We start from the raw sequence: 26,141 nt of genomic DNA, 5'->3' as shown, positions 1-26,141 counted from the left end.
ACAGTCGTGTTTGTCTCTCTCTGAGGCGTTCTCTTTTCCAGCACTAACCTGATTGGTGTAGCAGTGAATCTGACTCAGGGGAGACACATTTGCTATTATCAATCAAAGCCCACCTCAGAAATAGCAGAGTTTATTAACCCTTCGCAATACATCACTCACCATCACCTTCAGCATTCTGTTTGTTTTTGTGCTAACTGAACAGAAGCATTAGCATAACCTTTAGCCTTTTCTGTTTGGAGTAATCCACTACTGTACAGCTCTGCGTTTCTGTTCAGAATTATTAACATGGCGACGTGTCAGCCAAGCCAGCTGAGAAATGAGCTCTAATGGTGCACTGAGGCAGACTCTTGCTCTGGAGCTAGCGGCTGCTCCACCGTTGAACCTAACCTTGGCCTCCTTTGTTTGAATCCTGAAACTGTTGTGAAGAAAAACATGGTTACCAGTTAATGTGACATTTTATTTTCATGTAAAATTAACCTTATGCTTATGGGGTCATCCACTCTTTACTCAGTTGTTCATTAGTGAGGAAACTAATTATCCTTTTCACACCAATACTTGGCAGTCATTCAAGAAAAATCAAAAGTCATTAATGCTATTAACTACATGTTAAAATTGCCCTTAAAGGCAGTGGTTGATTGGATGAAAGGTCATTTGCTTGGTTCCTTTTGCGACACAACACAAGTTTCAAAGATTGATAGCTTTTATGAGCAACACTGGGCTTCCGTTCCCGGCTCAGGCAGGAACACCGTGCTTTACTATAATGGGTCATTGGGCAGGACATTAGCCTCAGGAACATGATTCAGATTGTAAGCCACTCTGGAATAGAACGTGTAAATGTACATTATTTTTAAGTAATATTTCAAACACATTTTACTGATATTAAACCTCAGGCTCCATAGCAGAGATGTACATGCTCACGTCAACTTTGTTCAGAACCTCTAAACACAGGCTTGTTCCTGGATCATTTTTTGTCTTCCTACCTAGGGATGTGACGATACAAGGAATTCAATACTGCTACAGTTCTACGATTCTAGATACCAACTTCGATACCACGACAAAAAAATAAACCAATGAAACGAACGCATGTCAACATCAATTCTTTTATTTAAAAGGTTTAAATGTGTTTATTTATTTAACTTAAAAAGTGCAATTTAGTTGATTTGTTTTTGTTTTGTTTTTTTCATTTGTTTTGTATATTGTTGTTTCTAACCCACTGCTCTACCAATATTAGACGTGTTGGAAGCTTCACCCTGATTGGCTGTAGACCCCTCTCGTATTTAAATTATCTCAGTGGGAGAAAGGCAGCTAGTGAAAAGAATTTAAGCTTGAAAACATACCTATTGTCCTGATTATTGTTTGTTTGAACTTGTGGCTGCCAAATAAAACCATTTGAGTCGTCTCTCACGCTGCGTGGGTCCGTATCGTTTTCAGAATTTGGTATCGATTTGGTATCTACTTCAGCTGAGATAAAGTTAGATGATGAGTTTGAACCATTTTGAAACAGGCTTGTTGTAACCAAGCAGTTGGTTTCAGCAGTGTAAGTTAGAGACCCTGTGAACTGCACTAAACCCACTGCACCGCAATAAGAGCGGCCTTCCTTTACTGCGTTCCAGTGCATGAAATCATGCCAATAAAGCCTCGGCCAGACTGCGATATCTTTTATGTTGACGTGTGCCGCATGCAGGATTCTGTGATATCCATTGCCTTACGATGCAGGACAATCAACACATTATGCTTTGCCCTTCTCCTAGTCAGATTCTCCTATAGGTGCCTTCCTTCAGATCCTTTGTAGTTGAAAGGCCAGGGCTTCGAGAATCTATGGTCACCAGGTTGCTAAATTGGCCATAAGAGAATAACATTTCCGGATTTAACACACAATCAAAGAACTTGGAGCAATTATTTTATTTGCTTACATATAGACACAGCACACAGGGGAACATTTTCTACACTTGAAGCAAAATGCTAAAAAGAGGAGAGCGGTAGGCGAATAAAGAAATGACTAATAATAGAAGAAAGATGAAAAACAGATTGCAAATGAAATGCTAATATTGCAATCCATTTTTTTTCCCACGTCTAAAATGGTGCCTGAGGGAACAAGGTAGATACGAGAGAGAGAGATGTAGAGAGAGAGAATGTTAGGAAGCTGAAATGATTTTTTGTCTGCTACAGCATTGTTGTGCATGAAATTGCAGAACCTTCACCCATGCCTTTAGGCTGTTTCCAGCATCCTAAACTCCCCGGGCTGGGTTCGAGGACACGGGTGAGAAGGGAGTTACAGTAGTTACATTAGTGCAGGGTCTGGGCTTGTGTTCCTGTGGACTGATATAAAAAGCATAAGCAAGTACAGCTCATCCCTCCAAGCGTTCGCCCGGACCATGTCCCACAGCACCTGGCCCTCTAACCAGGCCAAAACGCTCCAAAGGTGGGAACCATAAAATCCATCTCTTTCTTCCTCTTCCCTCCATCCTTTTGACCCAGCGTGGGGTCCTGCTCCTGGACAAGTGCATGCTGGGACAGTGATGGCCGAGCCAAGTCGCTGAGTGGACAACTGGTGGGCAGATTGGGGGACATGTGGGAAAGTATGTGATGGATGTGTCTGGAGCAGATGGTGTGTGGTGAGTGGATGAAGAAAGCAAGCGCTAGGAAGGTGGACGAACGATGGCCAGATTGAGGTGGGAAGTGTTTGGCTGGACCGGGTCAGACCAGGTTCTAGCTGGCAGATGATGGGTCGGCTGTGATGCGTGGATTTGCTGAGATTGCCAGTTGAAGGGGCGGTATTGATTAGGTTAGGAATGGACGAGGGACAGCCACTTTACTGTAGCCGGTGGCTGGGTGCTGAGTGAACAAAACTATTTGCCAGAGTAGGGCATACAGTGAATGGATTATGGAGGCCAGTGGATGACTGACGGCTGGATTACAGTGGCCACAGATCTGGTTGAGAAGAGCAGTAACTATATTCAGACTGAAACTGAAACAAGTGATGGTCAGTTTGGAGCAAGATCTTTGCACTTGACATATTTGGAGTGGGGTGGTCGGAATTGACATGTGATGGTCAGTTTATTGCAAGTGGACTTTAGCTGTTGGTGTCTGAGCTTATAGCAGATGTTTGATGTCCTGATCACAGAGTAGTGGGCAGATTGGGATGCACGATGATCAGGTTTGGAGTATGAATGAGGACCCGATTACAGCAGCTGGAGAGTGGGTTTGGAGGGAAGTGGTAGCATCCGAAGTGGAAAAAGTATGGCAAGATTAAAGTTTGTAGCTGAGCTGTACACAGGGGCCTTTTTCAAGTCAACAATTGATGGATTGATTTGTACAAATGCTGGTATGACTGAAGTGACCTGTTGTTGAGTTTGAGCAGCGATTGCACAAATGAACTGGACAAATAATGACTGGATTAAAACAAACAAGTTACTAGGTGTGGGCGGCACGGTGGCACAGCAGGTAGTGTTGCAGTCACACAGCTCCAGGGCCCTGGAGGGTGTGGGTTTGATTCCTGCTCCGGGTGACTGTCTGTGAGGAGTTGGTGTGTTCTCCCTGTGTCTGTGTGGGTTTCCTCCAGGTACTCCCACAGTCCAAAAACACACGTTGGTAGGTGGATTGGTGACTCAAAAAGTGTCCGTAGGTGTGAGTGAATGTGTGTGTGTCTGTGTAGCCCTGTGAAGGACTGGCATCCCCTCCAGGGTGTATTCCCGCCTTGCGCCCAATGATTCCAGGTTGGACCCACCGCGACCCTGAATTGGATAAGGGTTACAGATAATGAATGAATGAATAAATGAATGAAGTTACTAGGTGGATTTTTTTCTATCCAAAACGTTGCATAATAAAGAAAAATCGACAGAAAAACGTGAAATTAATCGTATTTCCATCCAGTTCACATCTGTGAATAAACTTCAGATGACGAAGCCCCATGATCAGAGCCAACATCAAAAGGAGGGAGATAGAGCAATCTCTCGTCGTTTATATCAAAAACACACTTTTTATCGAAATGCTTGATTTAGTATTTATTTAAAGTGTAGTTTCTGGGTGCGGAGCGTGTTTTTAAATGTTTTGAGAAGAGAGTGAAATGCTGTGTGGTCTCTGAATTTTGCTCAGTGCTGGGGGGCGCTGTGCTGCATGCACAGTGTGTATAAACCAGCTGAAATATTGTTGTTTATTCGAAAACCCTTTTCCATCACAATTTTGCGCTTTAGTGATATTCTAACCTCTCCACCTCCTCCGAGCGTTAAACTCTTTTTGCAATATTTGGGTGCTTTTTCAAATTTTGTATCCAGTTTTTTTGATGCACATTTTCATAATTTGCTAAAACTCAGTGGATGGGAAACCGCCTACTGACTTTTGAAGATGTGCTTAAAGGATTTAATGAGTGGTGAGATCAATGATGATTGGACAGGGGAAACGTTGACGTTAACGGAGCAAGTACAATAGATGAATTATGGTCCGATTTTAGACAGCGGGCAAGCTTATGTGGGCTACGATTGGGTCCAGGGCAGACAACCCATGCCAGAAAGTACTGAAGTAGGGACTTAGTGGGTTGACAGGGATGGACTGAAAGAGCTTGGACCAAATTAGAGGGACTCTTGAGCTAGTTGAGCTAGTTGGAGTGGACAGAGTACGAGTGAAACCTAGATTAAAGTGACCAGTAGCTGGTAGTTGATATTCTTTGGGTGGTTTGATGCCCAGTGAACGCTATCCAAACTTGAGTGAGCAGTAGGTGCCAGCAGATGCAGAGTTAGGGCCTGCCTTGTCTGGGGTTGTTGGGTGGAATAGTGGCTGGACTCTGGCTGCTGTCCCTGTTCTAAAACGCTGGGACAAGAAATCTCTGGGGTATGAGCTCCAGCGTGAGCTGTCAACTTCAGCTAACCCTCACACTTTCTCTCTGTCTCGTGCTCTCTCTCTCTCTCTCTCGCTAAACCTTAGCACATCTTTCCTCTTCTCATTAGTGTCTCACAGAAAGCCCTCTTTGCTGAAGACTCTCACTGCCTCGCTCTAGCTCTCCCTATCGTCTCAGCTCTACCTCTCTATCTCTCTCACTCTCTCACCCCTCTCTCGTTTTCTCTCTTGTTCGGTTGTATCCTCCCTATCTCGCAGTCTATGTCCTCCCCTCCCTCTCTCTCTCTCTCGCTCTCTCTTGCTTTCTCTTCCCCATTCTCTCTCTTCTTCCCTCGGGCAAGGCCTTGGGCGCCCAGCACACACATCCGTCACTGTGGCTGCCTGGCTGTCAAACACACACAGAGAGAGAGAGAGAGAGAGAGAGAGAGATTGGCTAGCTGTTGTTTAGAGGCTGTGTCGATCGAGCGGACAGGCCCTGGTGAAAAGCCTCGTTAGTCAGCAGTAAAGCGATGGGAGAATGGCAGACAGAGAGAGATTGAGCGAGAGGGAGAGGGAGGGCCAGAATGGAGAGCTAACATTTACACAATCAGCTCTGTGGTTAGCCTCAAAAAGGATGGTGCTCCGAATCATTCCACTGGACTTGAAACAGCATGTAACACTGCTGCAAGAGCAGAACAGACCGTCACAGCACTGTGATCATCTTAACTTGTTCTCTTTGTTGTTGGTTGAAGGCCTTTGTGTGCTCTCTCTCTCTCTCTCTCTCTCTCTCTCTCTCTCTCTCTCTCTCTCTGTGCTTTCCTCTCCCTCATTCTGTCAGTTTAGTTATCTCTTACAAGTTCTGTTGCTGAGTAAAAATAACAGTAATGGCTGGTTTATGAGCTCTGATTGCAGAGATGCCTTATTCTCTGGAGCAGTCTGGACATAAAGGGGAGTTTCATGACAGCTGACATGTAAACAAAGCCTTTCAGAGCAGATCAATATTAAATGCTCGGAGTCTGAATTTTTGTCCGTGGTGTCGATAGGAACCAGACGTCCTGCGCTCATGAAATGATGATGAATACGCTGCTGATGTTTGGAACATTTGTTTGCAATATTTCAGAGAAGAGATGAGCATGAATTGTCCACACTTGTGTGTGTGTGTGTGTGTGTGTGTGTGTGTGTGTGTGTGTGTGTGTGCGTGTGTGACCGGGTGAGCGTGTGATGGACTTGTAACCCTTTCCTGGATGTGTTTCTACTTGGTCCCACTGTGACCTTGATCAGGATAAAGCCGTTTCAGAAGATGAATGAATGAATGAATGAATGAATGAGTGAATGAGACATTTGGGTATCTGTTGTTCCAATGCCTTCATTCCTCTCTGCACAACACTGTGGTGATGCCATCCTTCCCTTCGTCTCTCTCTTCTCAGGTGTTACGTGGATGACAAGGTCTCCAAAGTGGCCTGGCTCAACCGCTCCAACATCATCTTCGCCGGGGAAGACAAGTGGTCCCTGGACCCTCGCGTGGACCTGGTGACCAAGGGCCAGCTGGAGTACAGCCTCCGCATACAGAAAGTGGACGTGTACGACGAGGGGCCCTACACCTGCTCCATCCAGACCAAGCAGCAGTCCAAGACCTCCCAGGTCTACCTCATTGTCCAAGGTGAGTCTGGCCAAGCCTGGGAGTGGGGTGATTGACAGCCCATCAGTCCCCTGACAGCCCATCATCTGTTATCAAGTGCCTGTTGTCATTCCCGGTGCTTGCGGTCTTAATGCCTCAAAGCCGGCCGCCTCTGACAAGGACTTGCCAGCTGTTGCGAGGCCTGTCAAACCGGCAGAGACTTAAATATGCATCGAGAAATGGGTAGGAAGATTGAGTGGTGAGGTTTATGCCTGAGATAAGGGCTGGTTTAATGCAGGATCTCGTGACAAGGTAAGCAGGAGTGGCATTTTGACACAAAAGGCGTATGCGGCGAAACGTTGCGTAAATGTTTTACATTGTCAGTCTTCAGGTTTAACATGAAGGGAATCCTGGTGTTGGAAAGATGCTGTGAATTTTCGTCATTAAGCCTCTCAGAGCGTCTGTTACGGAATTACGTTGTTCACTCTTGCCTTTCATCTCAAGAAAAAAGAGGGAAAGTCTGACCGAACACTCCGAATGTTTCTAGCTGTTGCATCCTCATCTGGCCTCTAATTACCCTGTCAACAATCTCTAAGTATGGTGTTAGCCAGGTATAGCCCTTGCCACACCTGGTGTATAAATGCCTGCTCATGTCTTACTAGTTTCTAGGGATTTTGTCAGTTCATGGAGTGTCAGCGTTTGATCGTCTAGTCGATCTTGTGTTGCTAAACATTCCCAAACAAGGACATCCTTCATTCTGGAAGAAATGGAAAAGAAACTCTGTAATTCCGGTATGGTCTCATCTCACCTGCAGTCTCTGAGAGAACTTTCTGGGCTGTGTCTTGTTCTTCGATGGTGCAAAGTGCTCCAGGAGGAGGGGATTAACAAGCTAATGTTGTCTGTCTTGCACACACCTCCTCCTCTTGCAAGCAGCCGCTAATAGGCCGAGGCGCTCGCTGCAGTCAATAGCGCTAAGCAGCAGGAAGGATCCATAAGAACAATTTGTGCACTTGTTCTGGAATCCATAGAGTCGGCTGAGGCATTAGCTGCTCGTTTCTTTTGTGTTAACTGCTCGCGGTGCCCACTTCGCTTTGCCGGCGCCCTAATTACCCAGCATTCATTTCACACCAGTTAGGGTCTGGGGCGGGATTCTGTTACTCTCTGAGAAACAAACAGATTAAGGATTAAAGTCTGAACAGGATCTTTCCTTGTAGCTGCAGTTTCTCATTAACAAGAGCCTTCCTCGACGTGGCTGCAGAGTTCCCAGAGGAAGCCTTCATTGCTCAGAAGTTATCTCAGGAGACTCAATAAAGTCCTCAGGAGAAATAGCATCAGGTGGAAAAGAGACATGAGACACTAGTGTCCACCATAAAAACTGGGCCACTTCTGAGTTTTGTGTTCAGCTGCAGATAAACAAGAGTGTTACTATCTCAGCACTGAGGCCAGTGTGAGATGCCACTGAGACCTCAACTTATACTCAGTAGGAAACACAGGATATTCCTTGACTTTTTCTATGAGGAGAAATATCTGAGCAAGAGAAGACACAAGCTACAGTCTACACTGTCTCTCCATGTGACCTCTGTGTTGTCTAGGAGACACTACAGAGATATTAAGGAGAAACTACAGAATTATTAAGGCGACACTACAGAGATATTAAGAAGAAACTACAGAATTATTAAGGCGACACTACAGAGATATTAAGGAGAAACTACAGAGATATTAAGGAGAAACTACAGAATTATTAAGGCGACACTACAGAGATATTAAGGAGACACTACAGAATTATTAAGGCGACACTACAGAGATATTAAGGAGACACTACAGAATTATTAAGGTGACACTACAGAGATATTAAGGAGAAACTACAGAATTATTAAGGCGACACTACAGAGATATTAAGGAGACACTACAGAATTATTAAGGCGACACTACAGAGATATTAAGGAGAAACTACAGAATTATTAAGGCGACACTACAGAGATATTAAGGAGAAACTACAGAATTATTAAGGCGACACTACAGAGAAATTAAGGAAAAACTACAGAATTATTAAGGCGACACTACAGAGATATTAAGGAGAAACTACAGAATTATTAAGGCGACACTACAGAGATATTAAGGAGACACTACAGAATTATTAAGGTGACACTACAGAGATATTAAGGAGAAACTACAGAAATGTTAAGACATTAGAAATATAAAGGTGACACTACTGTGATGTAAAGGAGACTCTGCAGAAATGTTAAGGAGTCACTACAGAATTATTAAGGTGACACTTCAGAGATATTAAGGAGAAACTACAGAAATGTTAAGACATTAGAAATATAAAGGTGACACTACTGTGATGTAAAGGAGACTCTGCAGAAATGTTAAGGAGACACTACAGAATTATTAAGGTGACACTTCAGAGATATTAAGGAGAAACTACAGAAATGTTAAGACATTAGAAATATAAAGGTGACACTACTGTGATGTAAAGGAGACTCTGCAGAGATGTTAAGGAGACACTACAGAATTATTAAGGCGACACTACAGAGATATTAAGGAGACACTACAGAATTATTAAGGCGACACTACAGAGATATTAAGGAGACACTACAGAATTATTAAGGTGACACTACAGAGATATTAAGGAGAAACTACAGAATTATTAAGGCGACACTACAGAGATATTAAGGAGAAACTACAGAATTATTAAGGCGACACTGCAGAGATATTAAGGAGAAACTACAGAATTATTAAGGCTACACTACAGAATTATTAAGGAGAAACTACAGAGATATTAAGGAGAAACTACAGAATTATTAAGGCGACACTACAGAGATATTAAGAAGACACTACAGAATTATTAAGGTGACACTACAGAGATATTAAGGAGAAACTACAGAAATGTTAAGACATTAGAAATATAAAGGTGACACTACTGTGATGTAAAGGAGACTCTGCAGAGATGTTAAGGAGACACTACAGAATTATTAAGGTGACACTACAGAGATATTAAGGAGAAACTACAGAATTATTAAGGCGACACTACAGAGATATTAAGGAGAAACTACAAAATTATTAAGGCGACACTACAGAGATATTAAGGAGAAACTACAGAATTATTAAGGCGACACTACAGAATTATTAAGGAGAAACTACAGAGATATTAAGGAGAAACTACAGAATTATTAAGGCGACACTACAGAGATATTAAGGAGACACTACAGAATTATTAAGGTGACACTACAGAGATATTAAGGAGAAACTACAGAATTATTAAGGCGACACTACAGAGATATTAAGGAGAAACTACAGAGATATTAAGGAGAAACTACAGAATTATTAAGGCGACACTACAGAGATATTAAGGAGACACTACAAAATTATTGAAGCGACACTACAGAGATATTAAGGAGACACTACAGAATTATTAAGGCGACACTACAGAGATATTAAGGAGAAACTACAGAATTATTAAGGCGACACTACAGAGATATTAAGGAGAAACTACAGAATTATTAAGGCGACACTACAGAGATATTAAGGAGAAACTACAGAATTATTAAGGCGACACTTCAGAGATATTAAGGAGAAACTACAGAGATATTAAGGAGAAACTACAGAATTATTAAGGCGACACTACAGAGATATTAAGGAGACACTACAGAATTATTAAGGTGACACTACAGAGATATTAAGGAGAAACTACAGAAATGTTAAGACATTAGAAATATAAAGGTGACACTACTGTGATGTAAAGGAGACTCTGCAGAAATGTTAAGGAGACACTACAGAATTATTAAGGTGACACTACAGAGATATTAAGGAGAAACTACAGAAATGTTAAGACATTAGAAATATAAAGGTGACACTACTGTGATGTAAAGGAGACTCTGCAGAGATGTTAAGGAGACACTACAGAATTATTAAGGCGACACTACAGAGATATTAAGGAGACACTACAGAATTATTAAGGCGACACTACAGAGATATTAAGGAGACACTACAGAATTATTAAGGTGACACTACAGAGATATTAAGGAGAAACTACAGAATTATTAAGGCGACACTACAGAGATATTAAGGAGAAACTACAGAATTATTAAGGCGACACTACAGAGATATTAAGGAGAAACTACAGAATTATTAAGGCGACACTACAGAATTATTAAGGAGAAACTACAGAGATGTTAAGGAGAAACTACAGAATTATTAAGGCGACACTACAGAGATATTAAGGAGAAACTACAGAAATGTTAAGACATTAGAAATATAAAGGTGACACTACTGTGATGTAAAGGAGACTCTGCAGAAATGTTAAGGAGACACTACAGAATTATTAAGGTGACACTACAGAGATATTAAGGAGAAACTACAGAAATGTTAAGACATTAGAAATATAAAGGTGACACTACTGTGATGTAAAGGAGACTCTGCAGAGATGTTAAGGAGACACTACAGAATTATTAAGGTGACACTACAGAGATATTAAGGAGAAACTACAGAATTATTAAGGCGACACTACAGCGATATTAAGGAGAAACAACAGAATTATGAAGGCGACGCTACAGAGATATTAAGGAGACACTACAGAATTATTAAGGCGACACTACAGAATTATTAAGGCGACACTACAGAGATATTAAGGAGAAACTACAGAATTATTAAGGCGACACTACAGAATTATTAAGGAGAAACTACAGAGATATTAAGGAGAAACTACAGAATTATTAAGGCGACACTACAGAGATATTAAGGAGAAACTACAGAAATGTTAAGACATTAGAAATATAAAGGTGACACTACTGTGATGTAAAGGAGACTCTGCAGAAATGTTAAGGAGACACTACAGAATTATTAAGGTGACACTACAGAGATATTAAGGAGAAACTACATAAATGTTAAGACATTAGAAATATAAAGGTGACACTACTGTGATGTAAAGGAGACTCTGCAGAGATGTTAAGGAGACACTACAGAATTATTAAGGTGACACTACAGAGATATTAAGGAGAAACTACAGAATTATTAAGGCGACACTACAGTGATATTAAGGAGAAACTACAGAGTTATGAAGGCGACGCTACAGAGATATTAAGGAGACACTACAGAATTATTAAGGTGACACTACAGAGATATTAAGGAGAAACTACAGAAATGTTAAGACATTAGAAATATAAAGGTGACACTACTGTGATGTAAAGGAGACTCTGCAGAGATGTTAAGGAGACACTAGAAATGTTAAGGCGATACTACTGTGATATTAAGGAGAAACTACAGAGGTTTTAAGGAGACACTACTAAGATATTACAGAGAGATTACGGAGATATTAATGAGACACTACCGAGAGATTAAGGAGAGATTACAGAGATATTAAGGAGACATTCCAGAGATATCAAGGAGGAACTACAGAGACATTAAATGTACAACCAGTTGTTTTCTGCACTTATTATTTCTCAGTGTTAAGAAATGGTTTCTCAATTGTAGTGTATCAGTTAAAGATATAGTAAACAAGGCCACCCCCATGTGGGAGACCCACTCTATGGAACATATACAGGTTCATTCAGGGACAACAGAGCAATTTAATACTTCACCTCAAGTAAGAAATTTCATAGTTTCCTACTCTTTAGGTGGTAAAAATGACAGATTGCACATTTAACGTTATATCTGTCTTGTTTTTTTCCTGCGCTGGGGACAGACTATGCCCTTGGATGCCATCCTCGGTTTCCCTCCTCCTGTGGGGGGGGGGGGGGTAGTCGGTGGCGTCTGTGCTATCTGAAATGTTTTTGGCAAAGCACAGGTAAGATTTATGCCCGCCGACTCAGGGGGGGAGGTGGTGTGGTGGGCTGAAATGTGCCCGTTCTCATTTCCCAGGCACCTACGTGTTCATTACTCTTTTTGTGTTCCTACTGAGTTTTTAGTTTCTGTGCGAAAGGCATAAATCTTTCCACAATTAGGAGCGATACTGTTGGACTTGCAAATTTCCCCGGAGATTAATGCCAACTCTGTTGGCATGGTGTAAAATAGAGGATGCGCAGCACCAACCGAGCTTCTGACAAATAGGAAGAAGGAGAGGTAGAAAGAGAAGGAGAAGAAGTGTGTGCAAATGCTATTCATCTTCAGAGACAAACTAATAGTGAGTTCAGCGTTATTCCTGTGGCCCGCTGCTTTATTGTGAGAGTTGAATGAGATGAATGAGGTTTCTGCAGGTTTTCTTAGCTCTGGGAGAAGCACATACCACTGTTCTCCTGCTGGGGGCAGTGTCAAGTGTAGTCTGTTGTTATAAATGTTGGCTGAGCATTTATAGATGCCCCTTATTTTAAGGTTAAGCCACTGTAGTCCTACAGGGTTGAGACTGTGGAGCCGAGGGATGGAACATCCGTTCCTTGCTAAATCCGTACTGGCTGGATGCCATCAGATCCTCACAGCACTGTTTCAGCATTCAACCCCCTGATTTGAAGAGAAGAATCAGTGGACAAGCAGGTGTCCACATCTTTCTGGGTCCATAGTGCCCATGTTTTAAGGAGGTACTGAGGGCTGAGAATGGTTCTCACCTTAGCTGGATGTCCGTCCATGCCGTTTGTCTCCATTCGTCCAGCACAGTGCTTCCTGCCAGAGAGCGCACTAAAGCATGTGGGTGCTCTGTGGGTTTCTCTCACCAATGTGCTACAGCTCCAAGGCTTTGTCTTTTTTCCTCAGCTCGGAGGAGACTGCTGCTTGTGGTGGGAAGTGTTGCCCACCACAACACCCTGGGGGTCCTGCTAGCCCACCGGCCCACCTTATGGCAGGGTGTGTTCCCTCCGTCTTTTGGAACCTGTTTGGTTTTGCTGTGTGCTGTGCTTCCAACACATTTGTTGGTTTATTTATTTATTTACTGAATCCTGGTCCAAACACACAGGTAGGACAGGTGTTTCCAGGAAACTGGATCCGGAAAAGGAAGCGATGTAACAAAGAAAGTGGGACCTTTGCAAGAACCATCTATTCCATCAGAGAAGCAGCACTTCATCCCTGAGAGAGTGCGGAAAACATCAAGCTCCACTCTCACCGCAGATCCCAGAGCAACAGGTGACCAGTGAAGGAACACACAAAACAAAAGGATTTCCCCACTCTGTAAACACTCACAACTGACAACATGAGAATCCCTGAACACATGCTCACAACACAGCAACATGGCTGACCTCTAGTTTGAATGGTGTAGTTACATCATCTGGCCACTGGGAGCACTGAAGTAAAGATCTTCAGGGGTGCGTCTGTGGTTTTCTTAGTTCCTTTACATGAAATCAAGATTCCTGAATGAATCATCAGCCAAATGTTAGGCTTCAGAAATCATGCCCAGTCAGAAAGGGGCAGGTTTCCACAAATCAGTAAAAGGAATTGTACTCCAATCAAACACAAGTGTTCCAGAGTGTTTTGTCTAATCACAGACTCTCACAGATGTCAGATACAGATCTACAGATAAAAGTCTGGCAGATCTTTGAAAGGGTCGTAATGAGTAGTCTCCTGGTCATTAAACGTCTGCTGCCGCTGTTACTGACCAGTGCTGGGGTTTGGAGGGTGGTGTCACTGCAGCATGGCTCCAAAACCATGGGGTCCTGGGTCAAACTCTTACCTTAGACTTCCAGTGCCATGCTGGTCCCAACTCTGGGTGGAATTGGAAGTGTGTCTGGTATGAATACTGTGCCAAGTCTCGAGAGGCAAGTTGTGGATCTCCAGTCCGGTTGGTGGTATATTCCCGGTGGGGCCACTGTGCAGGGGCACTTCAAAGTGGAACGTCATCCATTCCATTCCACTAAAGAGACCACCATAGGACCACCGCTGACCAGATGTTGTTTATATATACACCATGTGCTTTGTTAGCGCTTTTTCACCTACCATGGTTCCAATTCACATAAATTTGGAGCCGTTTGGTGTGTTTCCTCTGATATAAACTGATTCAAAATCCAGAAAAGTTCATCCCCAACTGGAACCATAGAAAAGTAGGTTTTTCAGTGTGAACCGTGACGTGGTCCGTGGGCATATGGAGGGTCATTTCAGGAAAGAGACCCTCACACACAGCGTTATCCCCCAGTGGAGCTGGACACCAATTCATATAAATAAATAATAGGAAATAAAGCAGGAACACGCTCTGTTTGTGTGTGTTTCTGGGGCTGTGTTTGGAGTGACACCGTTGTCGTTGGTCAGAGCCGCGGCTCTAAGTTGGTTATGTTTCTCCTCTGTTCACAACCTCAGCAGGACATCTCTGAACTCAGCAACATTTACACAGTGTTTTATCTCACTCTGATCCGACTCCACGGTGAACACAGAATAAACAATGACCCTGTCATGACTCTGTGAGGCTCTGACGCTGTATTCAGACACAGCAGCGCCTCCCGCTGGTAACGTATCCTCGGATCACCTCTAAACTTGTAGAAACACGGGCCACTTCACTGGAAAGAACCAAGGTTCCAAGAATCAGGAACAGAACCGGTTCAAGAACCAGAGTTCTCTTGGTCTCACAAAACTAGCTCCACCACATGGAACTCAGAACACTGGGTGAGGCTTTCAGTGCTGCTCCATGTGTTTACCTTCATTTATTAATCTGATAACTGCACAGAATCAGGGTTTGTGGATAATCTGATCAATGTGTTCACATGCAGCTGGGAAATCTGATGATGAGGAAACTCTGAGTCCAGCAATAATCTGATTTCTTCTTTGTAACAGTCAGAGTAACGTCATAGAGAGACGTCACATAAACGTCCCGCTGTGGCTTTGTGTAAACACCGACCCACTTCACCTGCAAATATGATCTTATTTTCTAACGATTTCTAATATTACACCGTGCTGATCTCCTCACAGCTTCTCTACACTGCTGCTGAGACAGAGTGAGCTTTTTAAACTACAGTCGATTATTAGACGCAGTGTGTCCCTCCGTTAAAGACAGAGGCCGAGCTGCTGGACGCAGGTTTGTGGTGAGGGCTGGGTGGGAGCGAGTGGTACGTAATGAATTTTCAGCTCCAGAACAATGAGAGAACTTCAGAATAAGTGTCGGAGGCGCTCTGGCCTCTGTCTGATTACATCTGCGCACATGTGCTGACCAAGAAAATCAAAAGACATTGTGCTCAGAGTTTACACGCACTGAGAAATCTGATCCCTGAGCTACAATCCAGCTCTTAATCTGCTACTTCATTAATTACCACAGTCTCAGAAATCAAAGTGTGTTGTTTACATGAGCAGTCGAATAATCAGATAACTGCAGGAATCCGATTAAGAACGGATTATTAGGTGCATGAAAAAACATTCATTGATCATGTCTCTCTCTCTCTCTCTCTCTCTCTCTCTCTCTCTCTGTCTCTCCCTCTGTGTCTCTCTCTCTCTCTCTCTCTCTCTCTCTCTCTCTCTGTCTGTCTCAGCAGAACAGTGAAGTCCTTTCATGAAGCCGCTGAGCAGGTGCTTAAATATTAATGGCTGCCGTATTTATCCCTAAAGCCAAATGTGTTGGTGTTTACGGGGTTTGTGCACAACAGCATCAGAGAGACAAACAGAGAGGTCGTATTTTGGAGAGAGAGAGAAAGTGAGAGAGAGAGTGAGAGAGTGAGAGAGGAGACGAGAAAAAGAAATAATGTTTATACTCAAGAGCGCCCCCATTTTAAAAACATGGCTCAGCTACACAGTTTAAATGGTCCACTATTAGACCAACATTCCTAACGTATTTGTACTTTTTGAGAAGTGGATGAGCAAAGGTTGGTCAAGACTCCTGGTAGATCCATAGGTGTTTCTGATAAAGTGGCCAAGTCCCGGGACCGTGTTGAAATTATTTTTATATCCAAAACCTAGCGTGGACATTTAAAGCTCCCAGCACTGGACTGTGGACAGAGGAACTGTGTTCTCTGGAGTGACTGGGCCCTGACAATGTTCAGACATCTTGTCTAATGTCTCCTCATAAACCCAGAACCCTTTCATTTCAGAAAACTTTGACGAGTGGGTTTTATACATTTGGGTCTGCAGTTTGCCTTGGGGTCCACTCCTGGTCACTGCACATCCTTTGCCTTTGCAGTGACCCTTGTCCCTGCTGTACCTGTTAGCGCCGCATGCTAACGGATGGCTCCATTTAAATGCATGAGTCTGGCGTAAAAAAGATAAAAAGCAGTAGGCGGCTGGGTTTAGCCTGGAGGAACAGGATGGAGCACTAGCTCCCTGCTATCATTAAAACATCAAGGAATTCTGCTTGGAACGCTAGCTTCAAAGGAGGAGAACAACATCGTAGCGCTGGCATTTGAGTTAGCATTAGAGGCCGTTACATTCAATCTGTGACACAATGATGGACGTTAATCACAGATTAACAATGTCATACAGAACATTGTACAGAAACAATGCTAAGAATATTAGCAGTGGTGCTATTGACAATCAACACTGTGTTCCTTTCCCTTCCTTTGACTTCTGTCATTCTCTTCTCATCTGTTCTGGTCTCTGTTTGTCTTTGATGTTGTTTAACTGCTCTAGTGTCAGTGCCAGTGGCAGCGCTCTTGAACATAGTTGTGTTGAAGTGTCTAATAAAACACTGTAAAGTTGAGCCTGGTTTGGCCGAACTCTTAGTGACAGACGTAAACACCTGAAGGGCCCAAGTGTCTCAGTCAGTTCTTAAAGATGCGACCCCTTGAACCCCTTTTGCTCACCCTTCAACATCATCATCAAATGTCTTCAAAGTGCACACTTCCAGAAAGGGCATTGGTACGGGCAAAGAGAGAAGCACAAAGGAAAACAGGCAGAGAACGTGAACAAAACAGAAAACCTGACACCGGGATTCCTACATCTGTGTTTCCTATAAAGTGGTCAGAGAACAGAAGTGCAGGCTGTTGTTTATGAGACACAGCACTGAGCAATACTACGTTCCTGTTGTTTTCTTGCATGAGGTACTTAACCTCTTGCCTCATGGCTTTGACCTCAGTCCCCTCCCCATGAGACAGTTTTTATAAATGACAATATGTTCCCAATTCACTTACGCTGCCAAAGTGTCCACCGCTCGCCTCTTAACGTTTGGCAATTATCTCCCAGCTCCGCGAGGCGGCTGTTTTGCTACGGAGAAGGCATCACATTACACTGATGAACTGCTCCACTCCCGCGCCGCCGCTATCATAATGATCGGCCGTGATGCGTCCACGCTCACAAGGTCATTTTTGGGAGGGAAGCAACGGCATAAATATTTATCCACATCAGACCAAACATCAAACGGACAAAAGTGTGCTGGACGTTATCATTGAAAGCGCGAGGGAGCGGCTGGTAATGAATACTGCATGTCCATCTCTGTATCTGTCTCATCTGTTGGTGTTTACCGTCGAGGCCTGGCTGCCAAGGGGCAACACATGAGCGTATCTATCCACAACAGCTGCATCTGTGTCCTTCAGTGGCTAACACAAGTAGAACAGGTATCTCCCAAGGTTTGTTCACACCTGCTCAAACAAAGGGCATTGACTGGGAATGTGTTCCTATCTCTGCTTCAGGAACTGGTTCTACTCTTCTGGAGAAAGGGTTCTAGATACTATGATGTTTTCCAAATTCTGAACACTGAGACATTTTTAAAAGGCAAGATTGTGGGCTGTCCCTAGGTATCTGGACACTCTAACCTCTAACTTGGGTCATCACTAGACGTCTGGACACTGACACATTTCTAAAACCTAGACTTTAGGCCAACCCCAGACATCTGGACACTGACACATTTCTAAAACCTAGACTTTAGGCCAACCCCAGACATCTGGACACTGGCACATTTCTAAAACCTAGACTTTAGGCCAACCCCAGACGTCTGGACACTAACACATAAATATCTGTTTAGAAGCACAGTTGATGTGTGATTTCTGCTTCTGAAAAGCCTAGCACGTGTGGATGCATCTGGGAGGACTTTGCACCATGGCTTGGAAAATTGCTGTGAGGATCTGATGGCTTGTCTGTGTTTGGGGCAGACTCAGTAGCTGCAGGGTACGGTGCGGCGGTGGGTGACTTTGAGGTGGATGTGGAAGGTCGTGGACGACTCGTGGTCTCTGTCCCTGGGGGCCGTTATCGAGCCTGCCCAACGCTACTCGTCTTTTCCTGCTCGTTTGATCAGAGTGTCCAATCAAGGGCACAGAGAGGAGACTAATTAAAAGCCAGGCGAAGATACAGGGTCGTGCTGATCAATGTCTGAGGGCTCATCATGGGGGTGAGAGAGAGAGAGAGAAAGAGAGCGAGAGCACTACACTACAGTTCTTACCCAACAGCTTCATTTCTGAATGCCAAGGAAATGACCACTTTCCAAGTTAGTTTTCTCATCCAAAAGTCACTGTGCCCAATGCCAAGTGTTGGCCACGAGGGTCTAAAGCCAACTGGCATTGTTCTGTGTAGCAGTGGGATTGTGTTCTCTGGAGTGACAAAGCTTTATCCTGTACTTTTAGGATGATATGGAGTGTACAAATTGTTTATAGATTATACAGTGAAACTGCCAGCCATTACAATAAAAGTTTAAATACAGCTTCTGTAACAGTAAAATACTGTAAATCAACTAAAACATTAACTTTTATATTCTTTACTGGAAATAAATACATAGTTCCAAAGTCCCATTTTTTGGAATGGAAAACTTCAGGAATGTTCAGATAACAGCCAACATTCAGCATTTATTTTTGTGGCAAAATACATGTTCTCACTGTAACATACACAAACCTCTTAGGAGCGGTACTAGTGGCCAAGGACTGGGAGGAGCTGGGACTCATGGGGGAGCTCCCAGCATGCCTGGCGGCTCCATCTTTTCTGTGCTCTTCAAAGTTTATTCTGGGGTGTTTCTTCAGTTTGGGGCTCTGTTGTGTTTGGGCTGAGTTGGGGAGTATTTGTGTGTGTGTGTGTGTGTGTGTGTGTGTGTGTGTGTGTGTGTGTGAGAGAGAGAGAGAGAGAGAGATTTGGGTTGGTGTGTGTGAGATGTGTGTTTGAGTCACCCACTGAATCTAGTCATTCTCCAAGCTCTAATTCTGAGTGGTTCCTCCCTCCTTCCTGCACTGTGCCCTTTTAAGGGCTGGATAAACTTTGGGTTTGTAGTGCGTAGGTATATTTTCACAGTAATATACTGTAAACAAAACAGTTCTTGAGTAATGTAAATGTCTAATAAAAACATGCATCTTGAAAAATAGTAAGAACCCTCTGACCTCTCAGTGGGAGTCAATGGAAAAAGATTAAATTCAGAGTAATTTTGGAGCGTTTCTATTGGTCATTCATCATGAGATTTACACACAGTGTGAAGAACAGCTGCTGTGTAATTTACGGTCGCCAAAATACACCAATGTACCAAAATATATTGGAACTGTAATTTTTTTGGTGAAATTCTGGCAGATGTTTTACTGCGTTCAGCCTCAGAGTCATCCTTATGTCTTCCTGAGTGCCATCAGACCCTCACAGCAAAGGTCCAATGTGGACTGAATCTTCCTCAGCCAGTAAACAGTGCCGGGGTCCTGTTTTTGTTGACATGATGTTTTCACAACACTGTGCCACAGAGCAGATGTTCCAGCTCACACGATATCTCACATAGGCCATCGCACGCTAGCTCACGCACACCATCGCACGCTAGCACACGCACACCATCGCACGCTAGCATCCGCAGGCCATCACACGCTAGCTCACACAGGTCGTTGCATGCTAGCTCACGCAGGCCATCGCACGCTAGCTCACACTGGCCGTCGCACGCTAGCTCACACAGGCCGTCGCACGCTAGCTCACGCAGGCCATCGCACACTATATATATATATATATGTATGTATGTATATGAGAGAGAGAAATATTAGAAAGTGTATAGCAAACTGCAAATAATGCGGGTGACTATTTGTGAAAATCCACAATAGTGAGAGATGCTAATACCAATTAGCCACTGTTGCCCTGGCAACAACTCCACAACAAACTTCCTCTTCGGCATTTAATTACAGGGAGTTTTTAGCGAGATCTGGCAACTGCAGGTCTGGAACGCCGCAGCCATTACTCAGACCCCTACACCCCCCTAAAAAAAACCCTCTCCATGAGCAGTAATAACCAGGAACGAGGCGAGACTACGGCAAGCTGGCGGTGCTAACGCTAACGGATCACTGTTATTCTCCCACAATGCTCTGCTCCCACTGCCCGAGAAATATGGAGCTCTTCGGGAAATTTCCTTCACTCATAGCTTTCATCTGTGGAAATATACCCCCCTCCACACACACACACACACACACATAAAGAAACAACAGATCACTATTTTTCTCCACAAACCCTGCACAGAGAGAGAGAGAGATTCAATTTGCATTTGGCGAGTTTGGGTGATGGAGGAGCTAATAACAATGGAGGCAGAGAGGAGAGAGAGAGATAGAGAGACATACAGGGAGAGAAGAAGAGAGCGATACATAGAGAAAGAGAAAGACATAACCAGAGAGAGACACAAACATAGAGAGAGAGAGACAGAGAAAGAGACAAAGAGAGAGAGTGGAATATAAATGTTGCTGCAATCAAATCCACACAGCAGTAATAAAATCATCTAGTGACATCTAGTGGTGGTGTGTTAGTGTGTGTTGTGCTGGTGCGAGTGGATCAGACACAGCAGTGCTGCTGGAGTTTTTAAACCCCTCAGAGTCTGGACTGAAAACAGTCCACCGACCAAAAACATCCAGCCGACAGCGTCCTGTGTCACTGATGAAGGACTAGAGGACGACCGACACACACTGTGCAGCGACAGATGAGCTACTGTCTCTGACTTTACATCTACAAGGTGGACCAACGAGGGAGGAGTGTCTCACAGAGTGGACAGTGATGTCCTCACTGGAGACTTGGATATTGCAGTCCTCCAGTGGAACCGAGTTACCGTCTGGAAACCTGGAGGCAGTCGTCCAGGGTCTCGGTCAGTAACCTTGTATTCCTGGATGTCTGCGTGGGAGGAAGAAGCCATCTCCTGGTTGCCAGGTGTGCGAGTGTATTTAATTGACCGCTCTGTGTTGGGAGTGGACCCTGGCCTCCTCCTGCTGAGAGGAATTGAAGGCAACCCTCCCCTTTGTAGCCTCTGTGTAGAGGCACATCTCCGCTGTCACTTCACTGTCGCCGCTTACTGATTGCTTCTCTAGGGGTCAAGGCGTGGGGCAGGTCCACTACTTACTCTTCCTCTACCTTTCTCTCTCTCTGTCTGTCTGTCTTTCTTTCTCTCCCTCTCTCTCTCTCTGTCTCTCTCTGTACCATCTCTATTTCTATTCGACTCTCCCTGTCGATTTGATGCCTCTCTCTCTCTGTCTCCCACTCTCCCTCCCTCTCTCTCTCTCTCTCTCTCTCTCTCTCTCTCTCTCTCTCTCTCTCTTCTCTCTCTCTCCCTCTCTCTCTGTCTCTCTCTCTTTCTCTCTCTCTCCCTCTCTGGCTCTCTCTCCCTCTCTCTCTCTCTCTCCCTCTCTGGCTCTCTCTCTCTTTCTCTCTCTCTCCCCCCCCCCCCCCCCCCTCTCTCCCTCTCCCTCTGGCGGAGGTGATTTGATTCCTGTGATGTAGCTGTAGATGAACACATTATCGTGACCGTGCTAAAGCTGCCCATGCCTCTGTTTTCCCGACAGACGCGTAATTGACAGCTATTTTCTTCTGAGGAGACGCTCAAGGCCACGGCCACTTTACCCACCATTAGCTTTTTATTAGCCGAACGTCAGCATGCTAATTAGAAATGGCTCGTTTAAACATTAAGGCCAGGGGTGGCGCTTCCCCAGGGTGAGACTGAAAGTGTGAGGGGTTACCACGGGGTCGGCAGAAGCAGCTACATGAATACACAAGACCCAACAACGTGCCCAAAAGTCAAGCCACATGGACTTGAGGACCAAGGGACCAAGAAGCTTCAACAACCAGAGACCGCAGACACACCTCCAGAGGTCAGTCTTAGGATCTGAGGTTGGACAGGTCTAGTCAGTCCAGAAACACTCAGTGATGTCACAGACCGAACACTAGGGCTTTGGGCAGGTCCGGTATTTTGTGGACTAAGGAAGGACCGGGAGTAGTCACAGCTTTCTGACGTCTGGTTCCATTCATACGTACTGTGAAGCTGATTCTGCTGTCTGTAGAATGGACATTTCAGACGCTGTTAATGTCTCATCGATGAATCAGAGTCTGCGCAGATGTCAGCACATGCTGCAGGAGATGTATGCAGCGTGTGTTTTCCGCAGTTTCTTCTTCTTGCAAGGATCTAAATCCTTTCAGCGTTCCCAGGTTCTCGGGCCGAGATCCGTGCTGACGCTGACATCCGCAGCAATGTCAGGAACAGATGTGTGGCGCTGTTGTGACTCATCATTAGCCATTTCATTTTACGTTCAAAAAGGAAGAGACGTGCCGTTGTTGCCAGCTGCAGAAGAGCGCGCTTCTTTCTGAGACACCCAAACATCCGGAAAAAGACAGCACACCTCTGCGCTCTTCTGGGAATTCTCCTGACGCTCGTCTTCCGACGCTTGTCTCTTCCACACGACGTCCATAACGGAGGGCCGCTTTCTGTTGAAACGACACGCGAACGACTGAGACGGAACAAACGAGCAAAGAGCGCTTTCTGATAGACGCCACAGCTGCATGAATATTCATGAGCAGGCTCAGGCTCTGCCGACGGTTTGGTGGTGGCACAGGGAACAGTGAATTTGTCACTGATGTGGACCACCCTGAGTGTGAAGAAGGAAAGGACCTCTGGGCGTGGAACAGTATTCCAGCGTTCTGCCGAGTGCTATCTCTGTCTCTTCTCGTAAACCCAGAGGCTGAGGATGAGGCGGAGTGGAACACAAAGCATTGGGTTGGGATTAGGAACAGGAACAAGCTGGGCCGTACTGACCATTAGTGTTCTTCTCCAACAGTGTTGAGCTGTGCATATTTATTTTAATGCGTCTGATGTGAACTGTGACTGTTGATGATGTCATAATTGGCCTTGCAGCTGATTGGCTGTTCTCGTGTAAACTCTGTTACATTACTTCTAGACTCTATACATATTTCCTTTATTTTATTGTGTATTTTATTCTTCCTTTCTGTCTATTTTGACATGAGAGAAAGAGAGAGATGCAGAGGCACCATCTGGGAGAAAGAGGGATGTCAAATGATGTGTAAAATCATGTGGGGAAAAAGGTGTAGGAAAACATTAGACAGGAGGGAATGGACAGCATGACAGCCAAGCTTACAAGTACAGAGAGAGAGAGAGAGAGAGAGAGAGAGAGAGAGAGGAAAGAAGCTATATAAATAGTCAGTGAGTGTCTAATTCTGGCTAGCTAATGTTGTTAGCATCTGTGCTAATCATCTTTATATTGCTTAGGTTGTCAGTCTGAAGAGAAAATAATGTAAACAACTGCCTCTTATCCGGTAATGCAAGCTAACTAGGCAGCTAATATTATTAGCATGTATTCTAGCAGCGACAAATAGTGTTATTTTGCATAGTAGCATTTTTGATTAACATGATGGAGTTAACTTAGCCATCATTTAAGGGGACTTCCATTTGGCATGTGTCTCTCTGTTACACATTCATGACATTTATCTCTCTCTCTCTCTCTCTCTCTCTCTCTCTCTCTCTTGGTCTCTCTGTCTCTCTCTCGCCCTCATCCCTCACCCTGCCATCACCACACACAAAGAGAGTTATTAAAGCAACAAAAACCATTAACAGCGCTGAATAGAAACGCGGGTCCCTCTCCCTGTCCGTGTGAGTTATAGAGGTGCAGCCCCCGGACCACGGCACAGCAGAGAGGCCAGGAGAGCACTCATAACTTAGATAACAATCCCTACACAAGACAATCCTCAGGCTCCACTAACACATCCACACTGAGTAATAAACCCCCTGTGTACCAGCTCCGTGGCCAGGACCCGGGATCAGTGTCAGTAGAGGGGGGGTGTTTCTGATAAAGTGGCCAGTGAGTGTCAGTAGAGGGGGGTGTTTCTGATAAAGTGGCCAGTGAGTGTCATTAGAAGGGGGAGGGGGGGGTTCTGATAAAGTGGCCAGTGAGTGTCAGCAGAGGGGGGGTGTTTCTGATAAAGTGTCTAGTGAGTGTCAGTAGAAGGGGGAGGGGGGGGGGGGGGGGGTTCTGATAAAGTGGCCAGTGAGTGTCAGTAGAAGGGGGGTGTTTCTGATAAAGTGGCCAGTGAGTGTCAGTGGGGGGGGGGGGGGGTGTTTCTGATAAAGTGGCCAGTGAGTGTCAGTAGAAGGGGGGTGTTTCTGATAAAGTGGCCAGTGAGTGTCAGTGGGGGGGGAGGGGGTGTTTCTGATAAAGTGGCCAGTGAGTGTCAGTAGAGGGGGGGTGTTTCTGATAAAGTGACCAGTGAGTGTCAGTAGAGGGGCGGTGTTTCTGATAAAGTGACCAGTGAGTGTCAGTAGACGGGGGTGTTTCTGATAAAGTGGCCAGTGAGTGTCAGTAGAGGGGGTGTTTCTGATAAAGTGGCCAGTGAGTGTCAGTGGAAGGGGGGTGTTTCTGATAAAGTGGCCAGTGAGTGTCAGTAGAGGGGGGGTGTTTCTGATAAAGTGTCTAGTGAGTGTCAGTAGGAAGGTGGAAGTTGAGTTTAAGGTGCTGCAGTAAATGTAGACAGTTTGCTTAGATGTGTAATGCACCAGTTTCTTTTCCACTGAGATTTAACAGATGTCAGTGTGCTGAGAGAACCCCGGTGCCTTTATTTTTGACGCCACTGATTTACTGTCGGTGCGAAAAGAAAGCATCCGCTGTCTCTCGTCAGGCCCTCTGGGTGTTTAGGAGCTGAGAGCAAAGCAAAGTGCTCGACTCCCACTGATGATTAGCTACGTTTTGCTCCCCTTCACTTTTCTGCAAGGTGTTCATCTGATTATCGCACATTATTATCGCCCCCAGTCAGCAGCATGGACCAGCACCGTGACCACCAACCAGCACCAACTGACCACGGAGCGGACAAACACATCTAAACAAGACTCTGCACAAACACCCCCCTCTACTGACACTCACTGGCCACTTTATCAGAAACATTTTGTGAGTGTAATAAACTGGCTGCTGATAAAATGCTGGATGCTGGCAGTGAAAGAGTGGGGTTTCTAATAAAGTGTCCAGTCAGAGTGTGGACCGTGGAAGATGGCACTAAGATGAATGACTCTCTGTCACTCGAGCTGGCGGTTATTTGTTTTGCTGAATGCTTAAATGCTGAATTAAATATGCGCAGTCACCTGTTGTTTGGATTGTATCTGCGCAGTCAACCCTTGAGACAAACTTTCAGCGAAAGAAATCTGCGTGGTTGTTATGCTGTGTCACACCTCTGCCAGCAGAGCGGCGAATTAGCGATGCCGCTCGCCTCTTCTCCGGCTCCGCCGTGATGTATTAAACGTCCCTCGCCGAGTGATTGATCACGGCTGAAATGCTGACCGCTGGAGAAATGCTACACCTACTCCTTGCCTCGCTGCGAATCTGCACAAGCCTCGCGGCCTCGTCTTTCTTTGTCCGGTGCTAAATCGCGGCGAGGCTAAATCACGCCTGGGGATCGGGAGGCTTTCATTTATATCACGCCTGCAGGTGATGAATATGCACGTCCGAAGCAGACGTTCATCAAAGCCGTCTGCTCGGTTTGTCTGGGGAAGCTTTATGTTTCTTATGGATGGGTGGGTGAGTCTAGAGCAGAACAGTTTCACAGGATCCCACTGTGAGGCGTCCTCTGACTCCAGCTTCTGCTCCTTCTCCTTTATTAAAGGACGCTTTTTGGTTTTTGTGTCTGTGCCAGTCACTCTCTAATCCTCCATCAGAGGTCCATTACTGACCTCAGAGCAGCTCTTAGC

At 44.8% G+C, this 26,141-nt stretch overlaps 1 protein-coding gene across 2 annotated transcripts in view; it reads left to right on the top strand.

The window, feature by feature from the left end:
- Nucleotides 1-26,141, top strand: part of lsamp (limbic system associated membrane protein) — a 655,457-nt gene that overhangs the window by 597,751 nt on the left and 31,565 nt on the right. For both annotated transcript variants that reach the window (XM_066666770.1, XM_066666769.1), the window contains one exon: nucleotides 6,240-6,472. In XM_066666770.1, coding sequence (XP_066522867.1) covers nucleotides 6,240-6,472 — 233 coding nt within the window. The remainder of the gene's footprint in view (nucleotides 1-6,239; nucleotides 6,473-26,141) is intronic.

The sequence above is a fragment of the Hoplias malabaricus genome, chromosome 1 (genome assembly GCF_029633855.1).
Source record: "Hoplias malabaricus isolate fHopMal1 chromosome 1, fHopMal1.hap1, whole genome shotgun sequence".
Lineage (NCBI taxonomy): Eukaryota > Metazoa > Chordata > Actinopteri > Characiformes > Erythrinidae > Hoplias > Hoplias malabaricus.
The sequence above is the reverse complement of the archived record's forward strand: the minus strand, read 5'-3'. Positions and strand labels throughout refer to the sequence as shown.